This window comes from Botryllus schlosseri, chromosome 11 (genome assembly GCF_051294905.1).
Source record: "Botryllus schlosseri isolate E-star chromosome 11, Bs_hap1, whole genome shotgun sequence".
In the NCBI taxonomy this organism is placed as follows: domain Eukaryota; kingdom Metazoa; phylum Chordata; class Ascidiacea; order Stolidobranchia; family Styelidae; genus Botryllus; species Botryllus schlosseri.
In genome coordinates this window covers 5600448-5626303 of record NC_137246.1, presented here as the reverse complement: position 1 = coordinate 5626303, position 25856 = coordinate 5600448, and the positions used below count along the sequence as shown (strand labels likewise).

The window sequence follows — 25856 nt, the reverse complement described above, 5'->3', positions numbered from 1 at the left end:
AAGTGTTCGACAATATTTGGCAGCGGCGAGTCCATCCCTACCTTTTCAAATTGAAATTCTTTCGAAATATATGGCCCTATCTAATATTGTGGCACTTTAAATGCAGGACATAATGACGAGAATCCCAGTAGGCCTACACCATCGTGGGTGTGCAGGTTTTATTTTAACGATGAAGTGTGCGGTTGGAGTGAGAATTTTGGAGAATTATCAGGATCTTACGTTAGACCAGAATTCTTCAACTACTTATCTTCGTCTCGGCACACCTTTTGGATGGAGCCTTGTTCAAAACTCGTACACCCTTGACCACATAAGAAACCACCATGGTTCCAAAGTCTATCCAGTTCGGTCGGGTTACTGCATTGGCAACATTTTGATCATATATATATACCCACATAGCAGATGGCTAAGTCCCAGCGGGGAACCCTCAGTCTTCGTACCATCTGGAGCCAAAATGACATAGTGACTTGCCATATGGTAGGATGCACTCGGATAACCCATGTGGTGTGCGATAAGAAAAAAAGTTGAGAAACAAAACGTTCTCACAGGCTTGTTATGCAGTAAAATCGCGGGGGTAATCATCCACAAAATATTGGGATAGGAACTATTGGAGTCTATGTCCAGCCTCAAATATATATATAAAGCCGAGTATTGGGGTTTTACATTTTACTGTCCAATGGGCGTGCTCTCAGGAATCAATAAGACAATGTTGGTGCGCGAGCAGGATATACAATAGTTAAACGCCTATTTTCTTATTTATTGTTGAACGGTGTCGCGGTTTAAAATAAAAAAACCATTCTTGCTCGGCGGTGCCTGCAGCTTTTCTGAACCTCTCCCTCTTGGATTCCTTAATGCGACCGGTCTCTAACAAACCCTCAAATTCGACAGTGTGATCGGCAAATAGCCTAAAGGATGGAATTGTTCCCGTCCTTCGTGTGTGAATGATCCAGGCCTGAGGTTTCAGTTCTTCCTGCATCAGTGTTTGTGGTTTTGTTGGCATGACCGGTACTACTGTGTGGATTATGGTCAGTAGCGGAGTACTTCTAATTTTCCGGAGTGCTCAAGTAGTTCCTCTACTTCTAGTACTTATACTTAGGTGAACCTGAATTTCGCTACTACTTTGTTTTTCGCTATTTTCAGCTTGTCAGGTTGATATAGTTCAATCTCCCAATCGGCAGGATAGCCCGGAAAATTTCGGGGCTGTTCTCACGAAACATCTCGTAAGAGTTGAGGAAAGCCGAGAATTTTCGTCACGCATCGCGAATGCGGAATTTCCAATATGTTATTAATATTTGGATTGCATATATAAGTACTTCTACTCGTACTTGAGTGGATGTGTTCGTCGCTAGTTCTATTTCTGCTTGATTGGCCTTCTTGACTGAGTTGACCGCCTATGACAATAATCGATAAAATAAGACGTACAGTAATTATAAGGACTAATCCACCTGATTACGGATTCGGAAATATACCACTACTTGAGTTGACAACCATCTTTACAATGAAAAAAATGTTACGATACCAACCGGAGGGTTTGAACTGAACTATATGGAAGGGGTGAATGATTTTTTGTCTCCCAGGCAGCTCAAACCTCGCCAAATGCGTTGCCATTATTTTGGTGCGCGGACGGCTCAGTCTTGTCGCGTTAACGAACATGCTTTGAAGTAAAATAATTTCCTGTTTGATTAATGCAGTTTTTGACATCAGACATCCCTCGGTTTCCGTTAGTGTATTGCTGGACAGACGCCGTAGTCTGAACAGATGTTGCAGCCTGAGCCTGTTCCCATGTTCTACTCCCAAAGGAGCAGGATCAGCGGCATCTGTGAGGTAGTCACTTGCAGCATCGAGAATGGGGGGGTGTACGTCAAAAGCCATCTAAAAGCCTTGTCGTACACACCATGATATACGGGACATCCAGTAGGGTGACCACGCTAATACAGTTGATCCCCTATATCATATAGGGTAATGGTAGGCTAACTAGAAACATTTCGGACAGTTTTCTGCCTGTCTAGTAATCGCGCCACTAAAGGTTTCCGCTCACTTCTTACTTGCCGTCCGACAGTCGGCGAGCCTGTCCGTCGTCCGCGTCGAAATACAAGCAGTTGAATACAGTCCATGCCCAAGCTTACCGGGCCACGACTGCCCTGATCAATCGATCTCGCTTCCCATGACATATTTACCCAAATTCAGTGTGCATTGTCTAGGCCGAGGTAGGAGTCTGATTCTCGAACCACTTCGACAAACTCCTGTCTTACAAACCGATCACGTTTTCATGATGCATCGGACTTAGAGAGTTGCTGGTAAATCGATGATGATGACCAGAGATAGTCAATAACGCACTTTCTCCTCTTTATTGGAGGAATTTGAAGTGGTTTTTGCCTGTTCGTACTATTTCAGTTTGTGGGCAGGAAAAGGCGTGCAGTGACTACTTTCTTTGGACACCACTCTTATTTCTACTTGAGTAGAGGGCCCGACGTTACTTCTACTTCAGTAGCGACTGTGACTTTCTTGATCTACCACGAAAGACCTTGGAGACTTGTAAACTGACCTCCAGTAAATAACACAATACCGAAAGAAATTATCATTACAAGAAATTCAGCAGGCATTGCTAAAAGAGACATCTTTGATGACGTCACATTCTACGCGTTGCTCCCCGCTGAACCATGCGACAAAGTCCCAACAATGAATCTGTTAAAACAACAGGAATTACGCGTCTGATATGATAACTAATTCCATTGCCCGACGGTAGTTAGAAACTGTGTGCGGCAAACAATATTGACAAGGTGTGTTGGTTCTACTTTCACGTGACCTGTTGTTGTATGGTGGGAACAATGGGCTTAATTTGCAAAGGTACTTTGCGACTCAAATGGTGGAAATTGCTTTAAAAGGAATGTTTGGAGACGGAATTATTGGCGTTTGGTGTAAAAAATCAAAACAAAACTCATTACATGGCTCAGCTTAATGTCTAAATTACATTAAAACCGCTAAAAGCCTTTTAGGGGAGCTTTTTGATGCCAGTGAGTGATTGAAAATTCAGATGCGTCCTAAGATTAATGTGGATAATGTGTTGAGAGTTTTTTTCAGATGACAGGTATGATTGAAAATTCAAATGAGGCCTAGGACTAATGTGAATGTGTTGTGATTTTTTTTACTCGTGACAGATTCCCATTAATGGCCGTTGGTAAAACATCCATTACCAGTAAATTATTCATAGGAAATCCAAAAATAAAATTAGAAAGCCTTGCCTTTAAAAAATAAAAAGGGAATAATTGATTTAACATCTACTTTGAAAAACCTCTATATAAGACCACCGACTGTGGCGTTGTCACAACAGTACGCTGGAGTATCTACGAGGGCAGGATGAAAGATAGCTATACGGGCTTACTTATGGTGTTAGGGCGAAGCTATGCCCGAAGTTAGAATGGCATTCTGAACACTAAACATTAAGTTTATATTGCTGACGGGGGGCCTTTGTTGTATTTAAGACATGCTATTATTGGGGCTGGGCACCATGATTCAGGTACTCGAGACTGATTATATTTAACAGTACATTTTACTGTGACATTACAATGAGTGATGTTCAAACGCTCGTTCGACTTGAACATAATGCATGATTCTGAATTAAATCCCACAGGTTTTCAATTTTGCCCAGCCTTAGCTAGTGGATATTAGTGGGGATAACAATAAATAAATAGGATAGCTGGTATCTGAATCATACAATAGGGGCGGCCTAGCTAAGTAATAGGTGGGGCCATGCATGATAGGAACCATACTCCACATACCTTATCTGTGGTTTGGAGGGAACGCCACTCTCTGTAATATTGAAGACGTTCACGATCAATTGGGTTTTGTTTCCACGCCACGTACGAAGAAATACTGGCGTTTGACACAACAAAATGTTCCTCGAAGTTATCCAGGACTAAAATAACAGGGAGAAGGTGCCCATTCACATCGCTCGGGTTTGTGAGATCGGCAAATGTATTCAAGGTTCACCATTCCCGTCTTGTGAGGCCTGGAATCAGCGAGAGTGCGCAATAGCCCTAATGATGGGTTGATGATTCTTCGCTAGGTTCCTGGTGCTCCAGATTTTTTCAGCATTGAAATCGTGAGTGCGTTACAGAATTCCCGGATTGAGGCCACGCCTATCTGGCGGTGTTGGGTCAGCAGGAGGCTCTGTCCAGTTCTGAGATATCTAGTAAAGAGCGCATGGTTGGGAACAGACTTGGATAACTGGGTAATTCTAGTGGTCTAATTTCACTGAATTAGAGTAAAATGCAAGTGATCTAATTCTGATCTAATTTATTATTTTGCTGAAAATGCTTTGCCTGCAGCACTTTTGCGCTAAGTCAACAAGAATGTCCCTCTTGTATAAGGAAATCTGTTGCCAACTGCTACCGCATTACTTTAACGTTGTTACGTCGTCCGTGCGATCAGGGTGGTAATTGTGAATAATAACCATTTGTTAGTACAACGCCGAAGCCGTTTCGGGTTTTCTGCTAGTGCGGAATAAAATAGTAAGGCATGCGAACAGGTGAGTGCAAAGCAAACACAGCTAGGTGTCCGGACGTTAACCAATCTCATGCTCATGGGAATACACAGTAGTTTGAAATCAATCAAGCTGGGTATTTACTGTATTTAATTTCAAATTCCAAGTTCTGCGAATTCGGTAGTTCTGATTTTGATCTAATTTGGTAAAAACTGCGATGCCCTAATTCTAATTCTAACCTAATCTGAAAAGATGTAAATTCTTCTGGTTGGCCAGGCCTGGTTGAAAATTCAGTGATGCTCTTACGGTTGAACTGCTGGCATATTCCGCACGTAAATAATAACACATTAAAAATTAATATCAGAATGGAAGTTACCTAGGGGGGGTGCCATAGCAAATAACTTCTAATGAATTTCGTAGGTGTAAAAAAGTTTGTTTACCTAGCTACTTTACCTGTGTTTTTTTTGGTAATGCCTGTGCGTTGGACAGGAGGCGTCTTTCTGAGTCTGGTGGATCTGGGGCCGTGTCTGAAAACGTGGTATAGGTATTTCCCAGTAATTAGGGTTGCACATGGTACCACATGCATCTATGATGGTAAGTTTATCGGAATCATACCATTCGATAAAGTATATGACTACTCGGTAGGGCATGTTGATTTGATTTGGGAGCACAATTTATCCAAGCTAGAAATGTAACCTATAACAAAAAAAAAGTCAGAGCTGGTGATACCTCTCTGGATGGCAGGTTCGGAAGGAGAGCTGAAGTACCGTATGGGAGGGGCAACCTCGAATGGAAGCTTAAGTTCCTGTAAAAAAACAATACCTGGTTAACGGGAGACAGGGTGTCCTAAAGAACTCCCTCAGGGGGTATGGTCAATGAATTTGTCACAATTGGGGATGTTTTCGAGGGAATTAGTTCATTAATCGCTAATTGTTCATTGTAGGTATAAGTTAAAAAATAACTATCACGCGACTAAGTTTTGTGATTCTGAATCAAGTGTACCTTTTGAGTCTGTCTACTCTACTTTATTGGGGTAACACTTCTGTACTAACATCTGAGGTCAACAGTGAAAGCCAAACATAATTGCAATAACAGTCCTTAATATGTTTTTTTTGCTGTATCACTGGCGATCTGTATTAATACCATAGATGCTGCATCACTTACCCTTGTGGGCTAGAATTATGAGAGTGCCTAAACAGAATGTGGGCTAATTCGGTTGATTGAGTAGTGGTCGCGCTGTGTAACTCACTCTCTGATGGTGAGTTCAAATGTATACAGCGGTTTACTCCCATACGAGTACAAAATGGTTCCTAATTGCCCGACACTATTAAAAAAAAAAAAAACCTATTCTGATTTTCTTTCTCACATACTGTTGGGGTATGAGGCATGAGTATTAATCTGTGTGTTGTTAAATTAAGGTACTATAATTGAATAGTAAATCATAATATAATGGAAAATACTGAAACCACTGTTGCGCCATCTGCCCTGGATCAAATCATTTATGGACGATGGCAAGTGGAGGTCGAACGAATTGAGACGAGCCATGAATCATTCCATAAAAGTGGCAAAGGCCGATGACCCAGAGAACCCACAACATCAGACTGATTTTACCGAATCCGACAAGGACGAGCTCAAGGTAGATGTGGAGTCCTTATTGGAAGAAATTTTTGGTTCCATCCAGAAATCTTGATTGAGCAGCCTGGAGAGTTCGAACGTGACGATCCCACTGAAAGCGATAGTACAATCGGCGATTTAGAAGACTCAGACTCAGCCAGTTATGGCTCGGCCTGTGATTCAGACTCTGACTGGGACGGGGAATCGAACCTGTCACAACCAATCGTTATTAGCTCTGATGAGGAATTCGAAGGCACAGAGTCGGGCCCAGAAAATTGGGACCTAGATTCGAACCTATCCCAACCAATAGTTATTAGTGACTCTGATGAAGAGTCCGGCATGAACTCTGAAATATTTAGCGAAACTGATAATGGATTTGAAGGGGTATTGTCCGCAGAGTCGGACAGTAACTCTAGTTGGTCATACAGTGATCCTGAATGGCAACCTACCGAGAATGGCCAGTCGATGGACCTGGATTAGTAACTAAGTTGTCAATTGATAAGGTTTTCGTCCACTTAGAATTGTTAGTGGCCTTATAACAAATAATAAAAACCTACCTCTAAAGGCCTGATTCATATGGTGACTAAAACAAATGCCATTTGCCTATATTGTAAGGACGGCTTGTCGTGTTTTTGTATGTCTGTGTTATGTAAATGTTCCAACTGCTAAGTTTCTGGTTGTCGCCTTGTGAATTCCACTATTGAAGCCGTGGTGTTAGCACTGTTTGTATTTGAAATATACTGATCTACCTCATTTTGACAGCTTTTGGTCACTTTTTCAGCTGCAAGTACCAGTGGATGGATGAGATTCCAGTAGTGGGTTTTCCTTACAGTTTGGGATGTTACCACTAGGATACAATAGTCATAATCAAGCGCAACTGTCTGTGTTGGAAATGTATTATTTATATGATCGTAGCTTGCGACTTACATGTCGTATGACCACATCTTTCCCACATCAAGGCTAATTCGAGAGTAGGTGTAGATCGGGGCCGAGGTCTCGCCAACGCCTGAATAATAAATTACATGCGGTGTTTTGGGATGACAGGGATAGGTAAATAGACACCAGTTGGCCTGCTTTGGGCAGAGAGCATAGAGGGTTGTGGTTGCCCACAGTGGTAACATCTATAAAACTAGAACTGATTTCGGAAATAACACCCAAGGAGGTCCAACAGCAAAGCAATTTCTAGTCTTACTGGAAAGGTGTTATAGTGTTGGCATAATATTAGTTATGGCATTACGCCGTTTTAGTTAAAATTTGCACAAGTGTTGTAGAAGGTAGCCATCGGTAATTTCTTGAATGAAATTTTTTTTTGGAATTAGTCTAATGACGCAGCTCTCAATCTCAAGAGTGGTCACTACCAAATAGCTAAGCCACTAGAAATTTTTAGGTTGGGATTTACCTGAATTCCTTTCTGCCAGTCAAGTAGACCATCATAGGGATTCTGTCCAATCCAAGCAACATCTCTGCAACAGTGATCTATACTGATATCTCACACTTGGTGAACTTTGACCAGTATAACTACTTGGCGATCCCATCCCTTTCAAAACCTGCAAAGTCACGTGGTTATATTCAGTTAAACTTTGATTAAGTACTGGGACAGGTTAAATCTACACTGAAACTGAGTCAAGGTTTATTGATTACTTCCAATCACTACTGGGCCTTAATATTTCAAGTATGGCAACTGACTCTAGTTCCAAACATGGTTTCATTATACCATCAGATAATGCATTTAAAACAAGGAGTAACTTATAGATACATTTTGTATCGTCAATAACATCACTAATCATGACTTAATTGGCATGAGGTTTCTAAAAATTAAGCCTGCTCCATTTTTGACTGCCGCTGCAATTCAAACTTCAAAAAGTATTGAACCTTTTCTAAGCCTATAAGCCTGTAGATGAAAGAGCAGTAGTCTTGATTCACTGTATCTACATAAGTTAGGTCACAAGCAAAAAGGAAAAGGGGTGACCAATTACGGAGATTTGTTTGAGTTGCAGGATTGTTTCGGTTCGACATGAGATGTATGTATGGTCAGAGGGTCATCATTTCAAACTTACCCAGAGTATAAAAAAGATTCTTGTTTCTGGTTTTTTCTGAAGGCACTGGAATGTAGATGGATAGATGTAACACTCCAGTAAAATCCTTCCAAGTCTGACCTTTAGTTGTCAAAGTAACCACCTGTTCACCCTTAAGCGGAAGGTTCTGTACTGCGGTCAGGTGAACTTCTGAACGAAAAAACTTACATGAGTTGTGGACTGGATGTGTGTGTATGTATATGGATGCATTCAAAGGTATCCATATATGTATAACACCAGTTCACTGATGACACCAGTCACAGAAAACTCCACTTATCCTAATTTAATAACAGTAGGGGTGGTTAGCTAGCCACCATGGAAAGATATATGAAGTATTGGCATAAGTATCGGTCATAACATTGGGCCGCTTTCACTCAAATTGCAGACCCAGTCTCAAGGACGTTGCCGGCAGCCGATTATATAGGCGCAATGGCCGTGGCATTCAATGAATGAACACATATTTCGGCAGCCAAAGTCGGTACTTTGTAATGCGCAACAGTTGCCTGATGAATGAAGTGACATACTTCTTGTTCCAATTCGAATATTTGAATACTGGTGGATTTGGGGGCCAACATTCGCACCTATTTCAATGTCGCAACTGGCAAGATTCGGTTTTATTATGAAAACCACGGTTCGAAATTCTACAATATGTCACCTGTCAGTCTGGGCCCTTACACAGCGAACAACTGGACCGAGTAGTCTATATCTTAGATCACCTAGGTAAATTACATTGTTATTGTGCCAAAGGTGGTTATATTTATTGGATATCTTCATTAATTGAAGCTGTATAGTGCTATGTCACTTTGCAAAGTTTAAAAATGCACCTTGCAACTTCAAGCAAAGAACACTGCTAGGTAATTACGAATCGAAGTAGACAACTATGTATGTCTTGGTGGTAATGTCCACATCATTGGGACGTCAAATAGGAATTGCTTGAATGGTATACCAAATCGATATGAAACTTGCCGGGCACGGGATGATACCGAAATAGTTAACCAACAAAAGACCGTGAGGATTATTATTTACCTGAATCCATGTTTTCCAAGCAAGAAGGTTATCATGGTTTGACTTTGCTGGGGTCGATATTTCTAAAAAAAAGAAACAACATAAAAGAGGGTTGTGTCCAAAGATTACATGCATCCAGATTTAGTGTCTAACCCAGTATAGGATGATGGATTGTACTAGCCGGCACATATTTTGTTCAGACAAATGAGAGTGAGTATGATAAGTCCTATCTCCAATTAAGTATGACCCTGGGTTTTTCAGATTGGCTATATTTTTCCAAGATAACCCATAGGCTATTATGACTAAAATCGCATGTTTTCACTGTGGCGGCTAGGTTTAAAGATAAGGTACTAAGAATGACCATTTTAGTTGTGCTAATGTAGAATAATCTCACCAAATTTTGTAGGTCAAATATCTCCTGTACCAAAGCTGATCCGGTTGGACTAAGGTGAATACTGAGTTTAGAGACCCTAGGAGTGGGCCCTGAAGGTTCTGTCAGACCTATTTTTTTGACAAAGTTATTGGTAGTGTCGCCGACTCAACAACAAACTTGCCTACCATGAAGTCTGGCGTAGTCCGACTCGTTCGCTATTCGGTGGGATATCATATTCCAATAGGCATGTTGACGGCCTCTACTCTATAAAATGCAGCAGACAACTAAAAAAAGAGAAGAAGGTTTTAAAAAGTTTCTACTCAATAGCTTCCCTTCTGAATACTGTGGAGCCTCGGCCGTTTCTTTTAATAAATCCTGCGTGGGTAAAGTCGTTTCTGCGGAGGATAACGAAGTGACTAAACCGAGAATCTTGTGTGGTGTTGTCACCATATTTCACTCTAGATTCTGAAATAACATGCTGTAGTCTATTACTAATTAGCCTACCACGTTAGTCGTTGGCCAAATTCGAAAGGGTTAGTATAATTTATCGGCAAAACAGTTTAAAAGCGAAAAATCATTGCCTGCGATGGACAGGCTCCGTACTTTTGACTGAGGGGGAGAGAGTGTTGGTATTTGTGGGCCCACATAGTTAATGTAGAGAAAGACAGCTATTGGCCATACGTAGTGTACACTACATTGTAGTTGGCTTACTAGCTGGAAAGGGGTATACGCCCCACACTAACCTTGAAGAAAGCTTAGAGCCCTTACTTGCTGTAAAAAACTCCATTTATCTCCACTGCCACCCTGTACAGTACACTGTGTCTTCACCTTGGTTTAAATCTAAAGGTTAGAATTGGTAATTTTGCTAGATTCGAATTTATTTTAGTAATGTGAGATAGACAATCCATTGGATTCAATCGTAGGAAAGCATTATAACTCTGGATATAATACCACGGAATATCTCAATAAGATTGTGACCTTGTCGGTTCCCGCGACCGAACGGTGATGCTATAAAGTATAACATGCACTAACGGACAGATCAGAATAAAAATTTGTGAACAATGGAACAATCGTTTTTGAAATGGTATGTTTATTCAGTACTTTGTTTGTCTCCAAGTATAATTGCACAGACATCATGTCACTACCCTAAGTAATAATGGGAAACAATGTGAATCGCATATTGCCTCTCCCCGATGCAGCTTTGACACGAGTCGAGTCAATTGGATGGAGTGATTTGGTTTGGTTATACTAAGTGATTTTAAGAGTGCACAGGGACTTGTCTTTCGTACAATTAGGTGGCGCCTGAACAGGTTGTGTGGGATTCAGGCCGAAACTACTTCACGAACTATCCAAGACGACATCGTACTTGCTATACAACAAAAGGTTCCATTCAAAAGGATCCTTGAAATAAAGCATCTTAGAATGACTGCTGTGAGAGACGGCGCCGGTGGTGAAATTTATCAAATACGCAAAAGGGAACGTACACTCCAGAACGACGACAAAAATCGGAAATATCCTGAACGAAGTACTGAACTGGTGAGTGACGAGGCGGAGCAAATTGCGCTGGCTTTCCAGGAACAAGTTTACTTGTTCCAAGAGAGGTACGGAATTTTTGATGAACTAATGCCCTGTTGGGAGACAGCAAATACTTGGTACTCAAAAAACAATAATGGAAGAATTGGAATATCACCTCTTGTATTTTTTAATAATATATATCACGTGAGAGAGATATGTAGAGAAATGATTCATTTGTACTGCTGTTTGACCGTTGGGGACGACTTACATAACGAATGTCCAAAGGTTGTGAATGACATGTTAGAAATGACGGGTAAAGCTCTCAAAGTAAAGTGGGGTGGGGGGAAGTTCCGATATTCCTATGAGGCAGAAAAGACTATCATGGGAATTAATATAGCAAAATGCTTGGTTTTCACTATCTATCCCATTATGATATGGTGTTGCCTGGCACCCAATTTGAATACACCTGGCAAGCTGGCGCAGGTCCAGGACGAATACCTATTGGAAGGGCGTGGTAGGATCGATTATGATATTGCCCTTGGAAATATTGTTTTTGAGGAGTTGCTAAAATTGGACTCCTGGAGGGATGATCTCATCCCCGATGTAGAAGCCGGGTTAAGACGTATATATAACCGCTGGTTTCGTATAAAGGAATCGAAATCAACCAAAGTAGAAATTGAATGACACTTGGCTAATTATTGTGTAGTCTCCTAAAACTGGTTGCCCGATAACAGGACTGAAAAATGCTAGATTTTCAGAGAAGCCTGGAAAACTAAATTAATAGGGTCGGCTAATGGGGACTTAGGACAAACTTAATTATTTGGCATCCCTATTCTAGTCTAAACTAAACTAAGAAGAAACAGATGAATGAGTCGGTTGCAGTAGAAATTTGAGAATAGCTTAAATTAGAGAAACTGTATTCCTGTATTTATTTTGTCACGGATTATTAATGATTGCTGCATTCATATATTCCGAGCACTCGCTATTATCCAGAAGAAAATATTATCGATTCGCAATTTAATACGTCAAGAGACTCCTAGCTAACATCCTAGGAGCGAAGTTGTTTCCATCTACTTGGACGTAAGGCTGAGCAGTTTTCCACTGTATATGTAATACGGATATTACATAAAATAGAACATGTTTTGTTTCGTTATCAATTGTTTTGTGACCGGCTATGTAATGTATTAGTCCTATAGAGGTTGTTGTAAATGCGACACTTGGCGTGCATCGTGGTAAAATTTCACTTAAGTATCGCAAAAGTTGGTAAACTCGGTATGCCTGTGGCAGACAACAATCCCGTTCTTGAATATCGTCGAAAGAAGTAGAATAACGTGCAATAGTGGAGTAACAGCTCTAACGACCACCTATCCCGTGAACAATCACCCCTTATTACTTATTAAAAGTTTTACTAATATTATTTACATTTTCTTTCTTTCATGTTTTTTCTTGTTCTGACTTATTCAAATACTTGTTCATATTATTTGCTATATTGGTATGTTAAAGAAGCATTTCATATTATTGCATTGATTTTCTTATCTAAGCATAGAATCGGTATTACCGTTTGCGCTGCTCGGGGGTAGCGCCTGGTGTCGGAATGCGGAACCAACTCCAGGCGCGATCCCATAATTCATATTAATGTTTTAAAAATGTATATATACATATATCTTTTATTATTACATCTGCATGAATATCTATAGAATCCCTCTTCAAATGTATTCTTACCGTTAGGGTCAGCACTCAGCCTGAAGTAGAGTGTAATTGTAATTATGTATATATGGGTACAGTTTGGGTAAGTCTCAGGTTGTTCCCACCCTAATGCACCTCCCTACACTTTGGAAGTAGATTCCATCCCGGTTGACTCTTACCCTTGAGGAGGAGGGCCGTTGACATTGAAGCATTCCGGTGAACAATTTTGGATTGAAGTATAGTAGCCTACATGAGATCGCTGTGGGTCTGGTAATGTGGTGGTCGTGTATATAAGTAGATTATGCTGAAATCTCGCTTTTTCGATATCAATGGTTAAGTGAGTCGCCGGTGCATTATCAACCACGATAGGGAGGAAGGAGGGACAGATGTATTGTCAATGTATATAGATAATAAGTGTTACAATATATATATATTCTTACCCACAAAAAAAATGATAAAATATAAATAAAACTTTGTGGCAAGGTGGATTTGTCACGTGTAAATAAGAGTATAAAAAATAAATAGACGAAAATCAAAGAAAAAATTAATAAAATGAGTAAAGGTCGTGTTTAAAAATGAAAAGAAAAAAAAACTTTAAAATGATTAAAAAAAAACCTGAATATAAAATAACAAAATAACAAAATGCCCTTGTGGGGGGTACGACATGCTGTCTATCAAGTGAATAGATTAAATACAAGGTTGAATCCAAGCACGAAGTCGAGGTCGGATTTAGACATGGGTTTGGAGCCTGAAAGCGGATCCCGCTTCTGACGTACAAGTACTGTTTCAATGAACATGTGATTTGAAAACTATTTGTTTTGTAAAATTTAAGGTTAATATATAAAAATTACTAAGTAGTTAGGAGTAGTAACATGTGTCTAGGATTACGCTGCGAAGAACCTGAAACAGAGCACTCAGTCTGGATACCCCAAAAAGAAAAGTTCCTAGATCAAGGACTGAAATCATTAAAGTTCTAAATGACGACACACACGTTATCAGAGTACTTAGGGGGCATATTGGCCGGCGAGGCTAATTTAAGACTCCGCTATTGGAAACAAAAGTATAACTTACCCACGAGTGATAGGCACAGGACTGGAAACGCTAGGTTATCCAGAGAAGCCTGGAAAACTAAATTAATAGGCACAGGACTGGAAATGCTAGATTATCCAGAGAAGCCTGGAAGACTAAATTAATAGGCACAGGACTGGAAATGCTAGATTATCTAGGGAAGTCTGGAAAACTAAATTAATAGGCACAGGACTGGAAATGCTAGATTATCCAGAGAAGCCTGGAAGACTAAATTAATAGGCACAGGACTGAAAATGCTAGTTTTCAGAGAAGCCTAGAAAACTAAATTGATAGGGCTGACTGATAAAGTCTTAGGGTACACTCAATGATTTGGCATCCCTATCTGGCATCCCTAACATGAACTTGAAAATGGCAAATAAATTGGCCCCATCCACACATTTGTTTTCCGAAACAGATGTGTCAATGATCAATAACCACGTTAGTCATAGGTCCACCCTGTCGACACATGCGTTTTACGAAGCGGGTGTGTCAACCGTTTGTTATATCGATATCTGTACAAGATTTGGGACAATGTTATTTTAGCGAGTTAATTTTTGTGCTATAGACGTAGGCATAAATTGCGTCATGAAGTACAAGTGCCATTCTCATTTTCGAAATTGTAAGACGGATCAAATACGATGTCAAGATATTCTACACACCCGTGTAGTTAAGCTATCGTATGAATCGATGATGGGACATATTCATTCATTTCGCACGAGTTTGTCGAAAGTCTGTTCCGTCAAGCACTAATATACCGAGAGGACAACGAGTTGTACAAGAAGATGGAATCACCACTCCACGATAACGCGATTCTCCTGGACAAAACGGCACCTATATTCCACCTTGCAATCGCCAAGCTGAATTTTATAGATTGGTGACATTTCGTCCATATCGAAAGAAGCTTTAGTTTTGCCAACTGATACGGCGGCCGCGAGATTTTATTGGTCTGGATACAAAGATAGAGTGAAGTGTTTCAGCTGCGGTGTAAACATGGACTACGCCAGAAAAGCGAGCACAAAAACCTTCACCGGCCGCCGAAATAGGAACGCAAATACGCGTCGCTCGAACCAGATTGTCAGAGGAAGATGCCAAGAGGATGCAGTTGGACAACATAAGATTTAGCAGAAGTCACACAGAAAAAAGCCACCAGCAGACGATGAAATATTCATTTCACTGAGAACGATGTCGTACAAGACCCTTCGATACTACTCGATATAGTGCCAGTCGATTCAAATACACAAACTGCGCAACAGTCAAAGAGTAGACTGGGCAACTCTGTTTATGCTAGAAACAGAATGGGAACGCCATCAATATTAGAAATAGCATATGTTGAAGAAATTGCTGAGAATATGATGGTTATACAAGAAACCATACTTTGCAAACAATGCAAGAATAATAGGAGTGAAATTACCCTGATTCCCTGTGGACATCTGGGTCTGTGTCAAGAATGTTCGTCCGATGCTGAGCGCTGCATATTCTGCTATGGGAAAATATCACAAAAGATCAAAGTGTATGGAGCTTGACGGTACAGGCAAGACAAACGTATTTCTGTCTAGTGGACTGGTATCAAAGTATAGTACTGTGCAGTGAAGCTAATTCGCTTTATTATGTTCAAATACTATAATCACTATGTTCTTGATGATTACTATCAGGTTGCTTTAAATGGCGCTAACATTTTCATGCCCTGAACATAGTTGAGAGTTAATGAACGTTTATTATGTGGATAGTTAGTCGTCTCTGCGTAGTTGCATTGGTGTTTGATTGACGATGAGGTCATATTATTACGTATTAAATCATTTATTTGGGTATTTCGTGATCGATATTTGTTCATTCATTTTGTGTTTCTATGTTGACCATATAGATGTTAAACTAGGCGGGTTTGACTTTGCAAGGTTTGTGACGGTTCTCCATACGTGAAAGTAGCGTGGCCCTGTAGGATGAAATGTGGTATTACGTAAACAACGGTAAATTAGAGCATTATGTGCCCTAAAGACTTTGTTTAACGTCATGAATAACTAAAATAAATACCCCTCCCTACAATAACGTCACAGATCCTCTACATTGTCAAACCTATTACAATGAGTGTTTATAATAATCTATGTTGTACCGTCTCGTACAGTAAGGCGTTATAACCGACCACGCCGTATGTTAGTGTCGGGACCCTTCACCCTAACGGGATAGAAGTTTAGAATTCGTGGTAAATCAGATCTATGGTCTGTGAGACACGGTACATACGAATGAATAAAAAGCTTAAAACACCAGTACCATCGAACCCAGAGATATAGTAGATTGTGATCAAAATACTATTGTGATTGAGTGTTGTGTAATGTCACAATATTTCATGAATGAATTTTTCGGCAGGATAGGCCGTCACATGAATTATATGTGTAAACCAACCTTGGAGCTGCTTTTCGGCAGGACAGGCCGTCGCATGAATTATATGCGTAAACAAACCTTGGAGTATTGAGAATGTTTAATAATCGTGTATGTTGATGAATAGGTTTAGATAAAACTTGTAATATAATTGAAGCATGTTTACCAATTTTATCAGGTTTTACTCATAGAAGCCTCATTCCTCTTTGCATGGTTATAATTGGAGTATTTGGTTGTATTAAGGTTTAGCTTACTAGTTATACCAGTGTAGTTTTAAGTTCTGGACCTGGAGGTCATTGCCTGATTGGATCCAGCTGCTGCTACCCTTACCATTGCTTCGATCACCATTTGTGGATGCTACAAGGTCACAACAACAACACAGATAAGGAAAACGAACACTGTGAAGTAAAATCGAACCAAGTGTGGACTCTCGCAGTAACAAGCGTTGCTGGAGCTGCACTATAAACGTACTGGAGGCACCACTGGGATTATTACTTCCAGTGCTGCACGTGGACCTATCAATGTGTTCAAAGACGACCATCGTTAAAACGGTATTGGTCGTGGCCCTGATTGCGTCTGTAATATCCTTGTTTGTTACGTTGTCATCAATATATCTACATTTAGTACCGGGGGCTTCTCCAACTACAGATCCAAGTGGAAACGGAAGACCTAACAACGGACTTACAACAACTTTCCCTGTTCTGACTGGCTCACAAAACGCATCTGAAGGACGTCGATTTGTCGCCACCGAAGACTCGCTCTCTAAATTCCTAGAGTCTGAGATTAACGTCCACAACTCTTCGATCGCATCCACACAGTGATCTATTTTAGACGACCCGACTGTTTCTAGCAGAAATCAGGCTGTCGACAACTCAACTACGAGTCCTTAAATCAAATTTATTGTTATTACCATGCGAAGAATCATGAGGCTGTTCAAAAAGAAAAAATCAACGGAAGCATCGACAGAACTACAGCAGGGCATCAGACTGCTTAAATCGACCCAAAAACGTCACGACGATGTGCGAGAACAAGAAAGGAAACTTGCTAAAGATGTGGCCGATCAAACAAAAGTCCTAAAAGAAGTCAAAACGACCCTGCCCGAGGCAGTGAAGGGGCTTGAAAAAGCAAAGAAGGAAGTCCGCCGTGCCCAAGCCGACCTGAAGGCGGTATGCGACGCCACTTCCAAGGTCAGTGGAAAAGTTTCCACTGACGTATTAAATGAGATCTTGCAGACTGAGTTCGAGCTGGGTAAAGCCCATTCGCAGGCGGTAGGAGCGAAACCGCATCCTCCTCCCGCCCTGGCTGTCGTGCCATCGGCGCCTCCTCCGGCCTATGATCCACCAGCTGTCCGGGTGGTCAGGGAGTGTCAGCCTATGCCCACCTTCACCGTGAAAAAGGGGTTGGATTGTCATACAGTAACTGCAGTCTACCCTACGCACCCAGACGTGAAGACTGGAGCCCCATCTCGACCGACACCGGTTGCCCGTTCACTGTTGGCTCCGAACTTTAAAACAAGAGAGAACATACATCCGGCGACGAAGGCCAAAGGTGCTGCTAACACGCCCATGACATATTGGACACCTACGGGGGTAACAGCAGGTGAACCATTGAGAATGGAAAGCGAGACGGACTCCGAATTGGGGAGCGAACACCTCCCCACATTCCGAGAACTGGTGTCTGGACCCCGAGATGCAAAGAATCAGCAGCGGGGCAGCAACAAGTTGGGTGATGTAGAGCCACGTAGTAGTCGGGCAAGATACTCATCGAATGACGCTAAACACGTCACTTTCTATGGGGAAAGGGAGGATCAAGGAGACTCTGAGGCTCCGTCAGAAGATTCTGAAAGGCCGACGACGTCTCGACTGCGAAAGCTAGAACGACAAATGGAATCCACCCGAGACACCCTCCGGGAAGCTACTCAGAAACCTCTCCATGGAGATAGCGGCGCTTCCGGAGAAATTCTACGGGGACCTGGGTATTACGATGCTTTCTATCTGCCGAATGGCTCGGAATATCCTGGTAGGCCGCGTTTCGCATCTACTCCAGATGACAGTGAGGATGGCCGCCCAAGTCATCCGCGGTCGCGACAGATGGAGGTAATAGTAAACCCCACGCTAACTACACCTGCTAGATTTCAATCCGAGAAGGAAATGATACAGTTAATGATGGATCCGGGGGACATGCCTCTCCTTAAATGGATGGAGAACACGATGAGACGAATTCACCACGGGGAGGGTAACACTGATGCTGATATAATATTGATGAATGCAATGCAGAAGAAATTGAAGAATGCTGGGCGTTACAAGCAAGCTGATCAACTTGGAAACTTCTTCAACACAAACTCGGGAAACGCAAGTTGGGAATCCGTTATGAGGTCGCTATCACTTTCCAACCCGCAAGGAATTGTGAACAATGAGAGAATTATCAACGATTTCCGAAGAAATTATCATTGGGAAGATGAACCCCTTCCTTTACTCAACAGCGCTCTGAAGCAACTGGAGATAGACATGGATGATCTAGTTTTGGATAATCCGGACGGTCTGCGACTCTTCCGCAATTTGAGACAGCAGCTGCCGGAAGCGCTCAGGTTGATTATCCGGGGGTGGGAAGAAAACACCTGGCGAAAAGTCGCAGAAGAGCTCCAACTGTTCTGGAACTCGGAGTTCCAAGATGAACAGGAATCGAATCCTACGACTCCGAGAGCTAGACGGACGAAACAGAACGTGTCACCTTTGCCGCCCGTACATATCTACAATGTACAACCCGCCGCGCCTATGGTACACAGTTATCCGACCCACTCTAGCATAGATGGACAACGGGGAGTCCTTCCGCAGTCCAACTCCCCTCCATCACATCCTCCTCCAGAATTCGACGCAACACCTCCTCCACCTCCTAGAATGGTCCCCTTGCGACCGCTTGTGAATACGGGGCAGGTTCCACAACCGCGCCGGAATCCTATTCGCAACACAAGATTAAACCGGCCCCTGATTAACGTCGCAAGTGGTAGCGGACCTAGCAGGCGAGTACAAACGACTAGAAAACGACTGGAACGACCTCAGAATGTACAAGGCGGTTCTGCCGAGCCCCATTTCCGGCCCGGACCTATTTCAGGACCAGCACAATCCAGTCAACAACCAGGAACTTCGAGCCAAGTAAGCCCGCGAGTGGAAGGAACACAAGATTCTGGAGTTGGGCCGGATAACTCGCAAATCACTCCGTCCAACAGTCATGAGGCTCGTCACATCGCGGATAGCCAAGGTGAGAGGTACAATTTCCTTGGAAATGCTAATATCTTTGCTCCCTTAGGCTTGTATTTGAATCCGTCGCAGGGCCAGGCTCTTTCGGTATGTTATTATTGCAAGGCTCCCGGACACCAATCCCGTAATTGCATTGCCAAGTTTGTCCTTTGGCTAAACAATGAGGTACTTTCTAGAGATAGCGAATTGGGGTGGATAATCCGTAAAAGGGTCCGACCGGTGCCGCCGCGTCTTAAGGAGTCCGCTGAACGCAATTGGCGTCCGTTCCTTACTAGCCATGGATTATTGACGATTTCAGACCTTGATCGGTATCTCATATCCCATGGCTCTCCCCCGTTGGCAGAAAGAACGAATCTATGTGAGGCCTACTATGATAGTAGACCTAAAAACAGAGATAGAACCCACTGGCACGATAGGGGCCAATGGGGTCCCAGGGGGCCACCCGCGAATCCAATTCCAGATGACGGCCAGGTAAATTGGATTGCGCCTTCGTACGGTCGAGAGCCGCGCCAATACGCCGCCTCTTATTGGACAGAGGAGGAATTAGAACAAGGCTTACTCTTATCAAAAAACGGTTGGGGGCGCTGATTGATCCGGTAAATCAGCTCCCAGAGACAATATTACCCCAACACGTTAAAACTGTACATAATGCCTCGTTACCTTTATTTACATTCCTTGATTCACCGGACAACCCCCTACAGCCGGATTTCGTGGAATTATTCGGTGGACAACTTTTATACCTAGTGGATACAAACACAGACACTAAATTTCTAGCCGATACTGGCAGTATCCCCAATTTGATTATGAAAAGCGTAGTAAAGCATAAATATCCGAGAAGCTGGGCTGAACGGCAGCCCCTTGATATGAAATTGCGCGGAATAGGAGGCTCGTCCCGAGTCGACTCTCTGGTAATAGTACCTCTTGATGGGTTGCAAGTTCCATTTGCAACTGGCAGAGGAGTTCCTCTTAATATAGTGGGATTGAAATGGATTGACAAAGTACAACAGTTACCAAGTATAGACACTGAATTTAAAACTCCATCCACTGCTAATGAAGAATTGTCATTGGCAACAGTACATAGTATGAAATTATGCGACGAAAGAAATGGAACCAGAATTGGGAACAGTCCTTGCAAAGCTGTAACCAAGGATGGGTTGGTGAAAGCTGCAGAACAGCAGAGCGTCGAGACGGCAAGGGCCGCTGACGCTGGCGTCGAAGTGGCAAGGGCCGCTGACGCAAACGTTGAGTCGGTAAAACCCACTGACGTTAAAACAAAAAAAAGAGACTCTTTAGGTGCCGAGCATGGAAGGCCTGCTGACACCTACCGACATCGCGCCGAGCGAGGAAGTCCCGCTGACGCAAATGGAGTGCAAGCAATGGAGAAATACTCCAATGATGTAGCGAAGAGCGTCGAGATGGCAAGGGCCGCTGACGCAAACGTTGGGACGGTAAACACCGCTGGCGTTACAATAAATGAAAGAGACTCTTTAGGTGCCGAGCAAGGAAGGCCTGCTGACACCACTCGATTTCGTGCCGAGCGTGGAAGCCCCGCTGACGCGAACTGCGGTCAAAGTAATCACGGAGACCACGATGATGTAGGCGAAACTGTGTGTGCAGATAACGGTGAGGCGCCGATGTGGAATGACCTCACGGCAGCCGCCGTTACGCCTGCTTCGCTCAATATTAATTCCAAAGCAGCTACTACTCACTTTCTGGATAATAGCCCAGAAGTGACTAAAGAGGAGTCTGGGGATTTTAGGATGCAAGTCTCTCCAGAACAAGGGCCCCCGTCGGATCAAAATTTCGGCGGCGTGACGTTAGGCGTGGGCACGCGCCGAGATCAGAGGTTAACACGAATAGGTTGGGAAGTCCCGCTGACGGAAAAGGACCTCGCTCTCTCTCCACCAACACCAGAACTCAGATTACCGCATAAGCCAAACAAAAGAATGAACGGTCTGGTAACCACGTACGTCCTACAAGAGGGCACCAACCCCGAGGTGAAAACTGAACTTGAGCTCCTGTGCACACAATCAGTCGAACTAGCGAAATTGCCGTATAAGCCCCCTGATTTGACTACGCCAGAAAATACTGTGATCGCCGACGAAATCTGGAAAAGCGTCTATGAACCTTTCGCTAGGGAACTACAAGATCTGCGTGGCCACTTGCGAGCTCCTCAAGCCATGAAGTATAAGTGTGATATCGAACTCAAGGACCCCTCCACCAAACCCTTCGTTTCTGGTCCTTATAATCTGAAGGGGGAGGGCCAGGCGAAGGCCTTAAAAGAGGCAGTAGACAACTTCTTGGATTTGGGAATAATTGAGCAAGGGTTCGCCGAGTGGAAACTAGCTATTTTTGTTGTTCCACAAAAAATGAATGAAAGACAGAAACAGGAAGGCGGATGGAAGCAAGCATGGAGGGTGGTACAGAATCTCCAACCCCTTAATGCGGCCATTAAGTCAATAGAAGTACCTCCACCCCTAGTACCGGATGTAAAGCAACTCGCCCAAGGCAGAGGAGTGCTTTCCCTCTTAGATTTGAAAAAAGCCTACTTTCACATGGATATCACAGAAAGATCCAAACAATATGTAGGCATAGCCATTAAAGGAATGCACGTAAGATGGCGCAAAATGGTTATGGGGCTGAAGACAGCAGTTGCCCTTTGGAGCGCTAACATGCAAGAATGTTTGGTGAAACCCGTCACGGAGAAGTATCGCAAACACATGAAGCAAAATGACCGGTCGGATGAGGAGAATGCGACGCCTATGGAGGCCTACATAGACGATATTTTCCTGAGCACAAAGACGGTAGACGATCATTTACTGCTCCTACGACTGGTTTTTGAGCAACTGGCAAAAATGAAATTGACGGTCAGCATCAATAAATGCTATATCGGAAAGCGGAAGGTAAATTTACTGGGTGCGACACTGACGGGCAAAGAAATAGAAGTACAACCCGAAAGAATAAGGGCCCTCCGAGAACTCTCACCACCCCGGAACATATATGAATTGCGGGGATGGATTGGGGCTCTCCGCTACATCTCTGAACATATCCCTGAGTTAAGCCTGAAGCTAGCCAAATTCGATGCGCTAACGGGGAAAGTTCCGGCAACTCAGGGAAGAATGACGCCAGTGCTATGGAACGAAGAATTGCTGCGGGACTACAAGGTTGCGCAAGCCGCCCTCGACAGTACCCGTGTACTATATCATTTGGATCCAGTACTTCCTATTTTTGTGGAAACCGATGCTTCAGATGTAGGGTTTGGCTCCATAATTTTTCAGACGGAAATGGGAGGTAAACCCCCTTTCAAAGATGTGTACCCGATCGCCTACTATAGTCAGAAGTGGGTAACTCCAGCTGCGAGAGCTTATGATCCGTGCACAAAAGAACTGAAAGCCCTAAAAGATTCGGTGGAAAAGTGGCAGTCGATGTTGCGCGCCTTACCCTTTACTATAATTACTGATAACACGGGCGTGTTTGGGCTCCTCAAAAGAATGGCGGATACAGCTAAAAACCCGAGCCCAAAACCTCTAATTCAAAGGTGGCTCAATCATCTTTCCGGATTCCAAATAAAGGAGGTAATCCATTTAAGTACGTTACAAGTATTTACGTCAGATGGGTTGTCCCGATCTTATTGGATGGAAATGGCCGCGGGGGATGACGATCCGCATGTTTGGGCCACGATACCAAGAAAGAAGGAACTCCCGCATCCTTTGAAAGGGCAGCTAGAGGAGAAGATACAGCGAATGTTGATGTTTCATTGTCGTCATGAACATTGCAACCAGTCGGTTGACGGGTACCACCCTTGGGAAAGTATCTCCGAAATATTAACGCAGAAATTGGGGAAGAAAATAAGTATCACAGATGTCAAGTCTGTCATGGAAAGGTGCGACAGAGCCGTAGCTATCCATCGTGGTTTGGCCGCCGCACATGGTCATACAAAAGGGTCACCTCCCACGTATAGAGAGTATAGAGGTGACGGAATACTGTACCATATGACGACCGAATCAAACGCAAAAGCCCTACTGAAGGAAGGGATCGAAAGGATGAAGCGGAAATTCGTCCACCTTAGTAAAACGAAAACGACAAAGACGCGAGGCCGGAAAACTGTCATCAGCATGAATGCAGCGGACCTGCAGGCTGAGGGTCTCGAACTTCTTCAGTCTCCGAATCCCGATGTTGTGCTGTGTGAAGGGCCAATTCCGGGGAAACTATTGCAAATGGGGTGTTGAAAATAGCGCGGGGTGGTCGTTCTTGTGCTCACGAAAAAGTTGTGTGTAACTTTCAGGGATTGGACGCACGAGGTATTCAGTTGGACAAAACCTAAAACGCGTCATAGAAAAAAAATGCTGAATAAGTAGGCGTGCACTTAATACGAGAGAATAAATTGACAAAAAAAAGGGATTCATGTTAGTGTTTCACATGAAAGAAATCGATTATTTCATGGGGAAACATGAAATGGGACGTGTTGCACATGTTCCGGGAAATCAGGTGAATAGTATATGTGTTCCAAATATACATATTTGAACTTTGACCTATTACATTCTTTTATGACGTCATAATGACTGATACTCGATTACTCGACTCGACTCGAAGCATTTTACGTGATTCAGAATCGAATCACTCAGGTACTCGATTTTGCCCAGCCTACTGACTAGCTGAAAATTAGCCAACTCCATTCATACAGCCGCCTTATGACGAGGGTGATATAATTCGCAAATAAAATACCTTCCACACGGAAATTGGCGACCGCGAAGAGTAAATAAATTGACAAGCAGCTAAAATACAGGAAGCTGTATTTCCCAAGCGCTAGTCCATATCTCGAAATAACTTTGGTAGCGGCAATGCAGAAGTCGCGAAGTCAAAACGAAGCTTCTGGTTGCATTCTTCACAATGCATTTTGATTAGGAAATCACAATGTTTTATTTTCAGCACTCCCACTTTCCTGTCGCAACATTATTCTTGAGACATTGATATGTAGTAAGCGCAACTACGCATCTAAATATGCAACCCAGACTACCTGCGTCTGATTGCACATCAATAGCATCCTATTGACATTCGCTCTGCGTTGCCACGTATGTAGTTTTGCGGGGATGGATGAAACCTGCAATCTGATGAATAAGGGGGACAGGAGAACTGTGACAGCTTGCAAGGATTTAGCTAGAGGTTTATTACATTCCATAGTGCAATATATAATTTCTGTATTAGGTTGATTTACAAGACAGGCAGTTATAATTCATAGGGAATGTGCAGTTCATAACGGAATGCACCATAGCCTCCGTGATCCTATTTTATATTCACTTATACCACTTATACCACGATCTCGACATCTTTTGACATAACAGATAAGAGGTCACGAAATAGCATCATGTAACGAAGTCAATATACCAACGAGTACGCCCAAAGATGTTCAATTATTATTTTGGGTTCCTATACCTTTTCCAACACACCTCACTCAGCACAACCAGTATATGTGATTACGTGAGCAGAGAGGATAAAAATTGATAGCAATACATATGCAATTCCCGATCATATTGACCGATTCAATCATGAAATACAGAAATATTTCGCGCCTCGTGCGTTTAGGCGGTACAAGCTCACTCACTAAACGGACACACAATATAGATGACAAGTAGCGGCAAAAAACTTATAGCCTGAGGGGTCTCGGGAGAAGCCCCCACCCCAGAAGTTCCGTTTCTCACCCTATTGGGGGCCCAAGACCAATGTTTTTTTTTGAGGGGGGGTCTCGAATATATAATCCGGTGGGACAATTTTAATATTATGTGTCTGTTTCAATAAAGGATATATTGTATGTATTCATTGACAATCTGGCAGATTTATGCTTGGATGAAAGCTGGAGGGTATTGAACAATCATTTATAGACCCGGGACATGCCCGATAAAAAGGCTCTGAAGACTTTCTTCATTGTTGGAATACTTGCAACTCTGATATTTTGCTGCACGTACACCGTACTACATGTCGACTTTACTTTTGCGCCAATTTCTACAAGAAGGCTTGCATGGTTCTACAATGGTGGCACGCTCAAACGTGGAACGTTGCAGACAGTGCCTGGAATTATGTGGAACGAAACCGAGCTTGATGAAGAGCTGCAAGAGCGGCTTAAAAATGCGACGGACAAAAAGGTGAAGAATGTAGTGAGTCCCACACTGGCTCGAGAAATAAGTTTTACTGTAGCTCAATTTAGTAAATTATTTATTGATGAAAATAATCGATGTCGTCATTATACACTTCTAGTATTCGTAGTAAGGAGCTGCAGATAACTTCAGGCCTATATCGGTCACTCCGATGGTCACGATGTGTTTGTTTACGCGTTGCGTATTTGCGTAATTGTAAGAGTGTTGTGGGTGTCTGCACGTGCATGGAGGATAGAAACACCACTTCGCAAGCGCCCC

General features: G+C 42.8%; 2 protein-coding genes across 18 annotated transcripts in view; one reads left to right on the top strand and one right to left on the bottom strand.

Moving 5' to 3' along the window:
- Positions 1-2560: 2560 nt before the first annotated feature.
- On the bottom strand, positions 2561-23951 carry LOC145450974 (uncharacterized). 11 transcript variants are annotated; one of them, XM_080329473.1, is made up of 11 exons: positions 23511-23951; positions 9733-9831; positions 9196-9675; positions 8152-8319; positions 7494-7641; positions 7022-7100; positions 6092-6206; positions 5210-5285; positions 4934-5007; positions 3777-4186; positions 2561-2682 (listed from the first exon to the last, which is right to left on the bottom strand). In XM_080329473.1, exons 6-10 carry the CDS (start codon positions 7036-7038, stop codon positions 4109-4111), a joined length of 360 nt encoding a protein of 119 aa, XP_080185599.1. In that variant the 5' UTR covers positions 7039-7100; positions 7494-7641; positions 8152-8319; positions 9196-9675; positions 9733-9831; positions 23511-23951; the 3' UTR covers positions 2561-2682; positions 3777-4108. The 11 variants fall into 11 exon arrangements, with proteins under 11 accessions (XP_080185599.1, XP_080185598.1, XP_080185601.1 ...); XM_080329472.1 differs by having other exon boundaries at positions 9196-9257; XM_080329475.1 differs by lacking the exon at positions 23511-23951 and having other exon boundaries at positions 9196-9257; positions 9569-9675; positions 9733-10777.
- LOC145450960 (4-galactosyl-N-acetylglucosaminide 3-alpha-L-fucosyltransferase FUT6-like) overlaps positions 14489-25856 on the top strand; it is a 241142-nt gene continuing 229774 nt past the window's right edge. For 2 of the 7 annotated variants that reach the window (XR_013918648.1, XM_080329453.1), the window contains exons 1-2: positions 16416-16432; positions 25245-25586. Coding sequence is in view for 4 of the 7 variants with exons in the window: in XM_080329453.1 (XP_080185579.1) it covers positions 25335-25586 (252 nt within the window). In the remaining 3 variants the exon portion in view is untranslated. Of the gene's footprint in view, positions 16433-25244; positions 25587-25856 lie in introns of all 7 variants that reach the window. The other 5 variants (XM_080329452.1, XM_080329450.1, XM_080329451.1 and 2 more) reach the window with 5 other exon arrangements.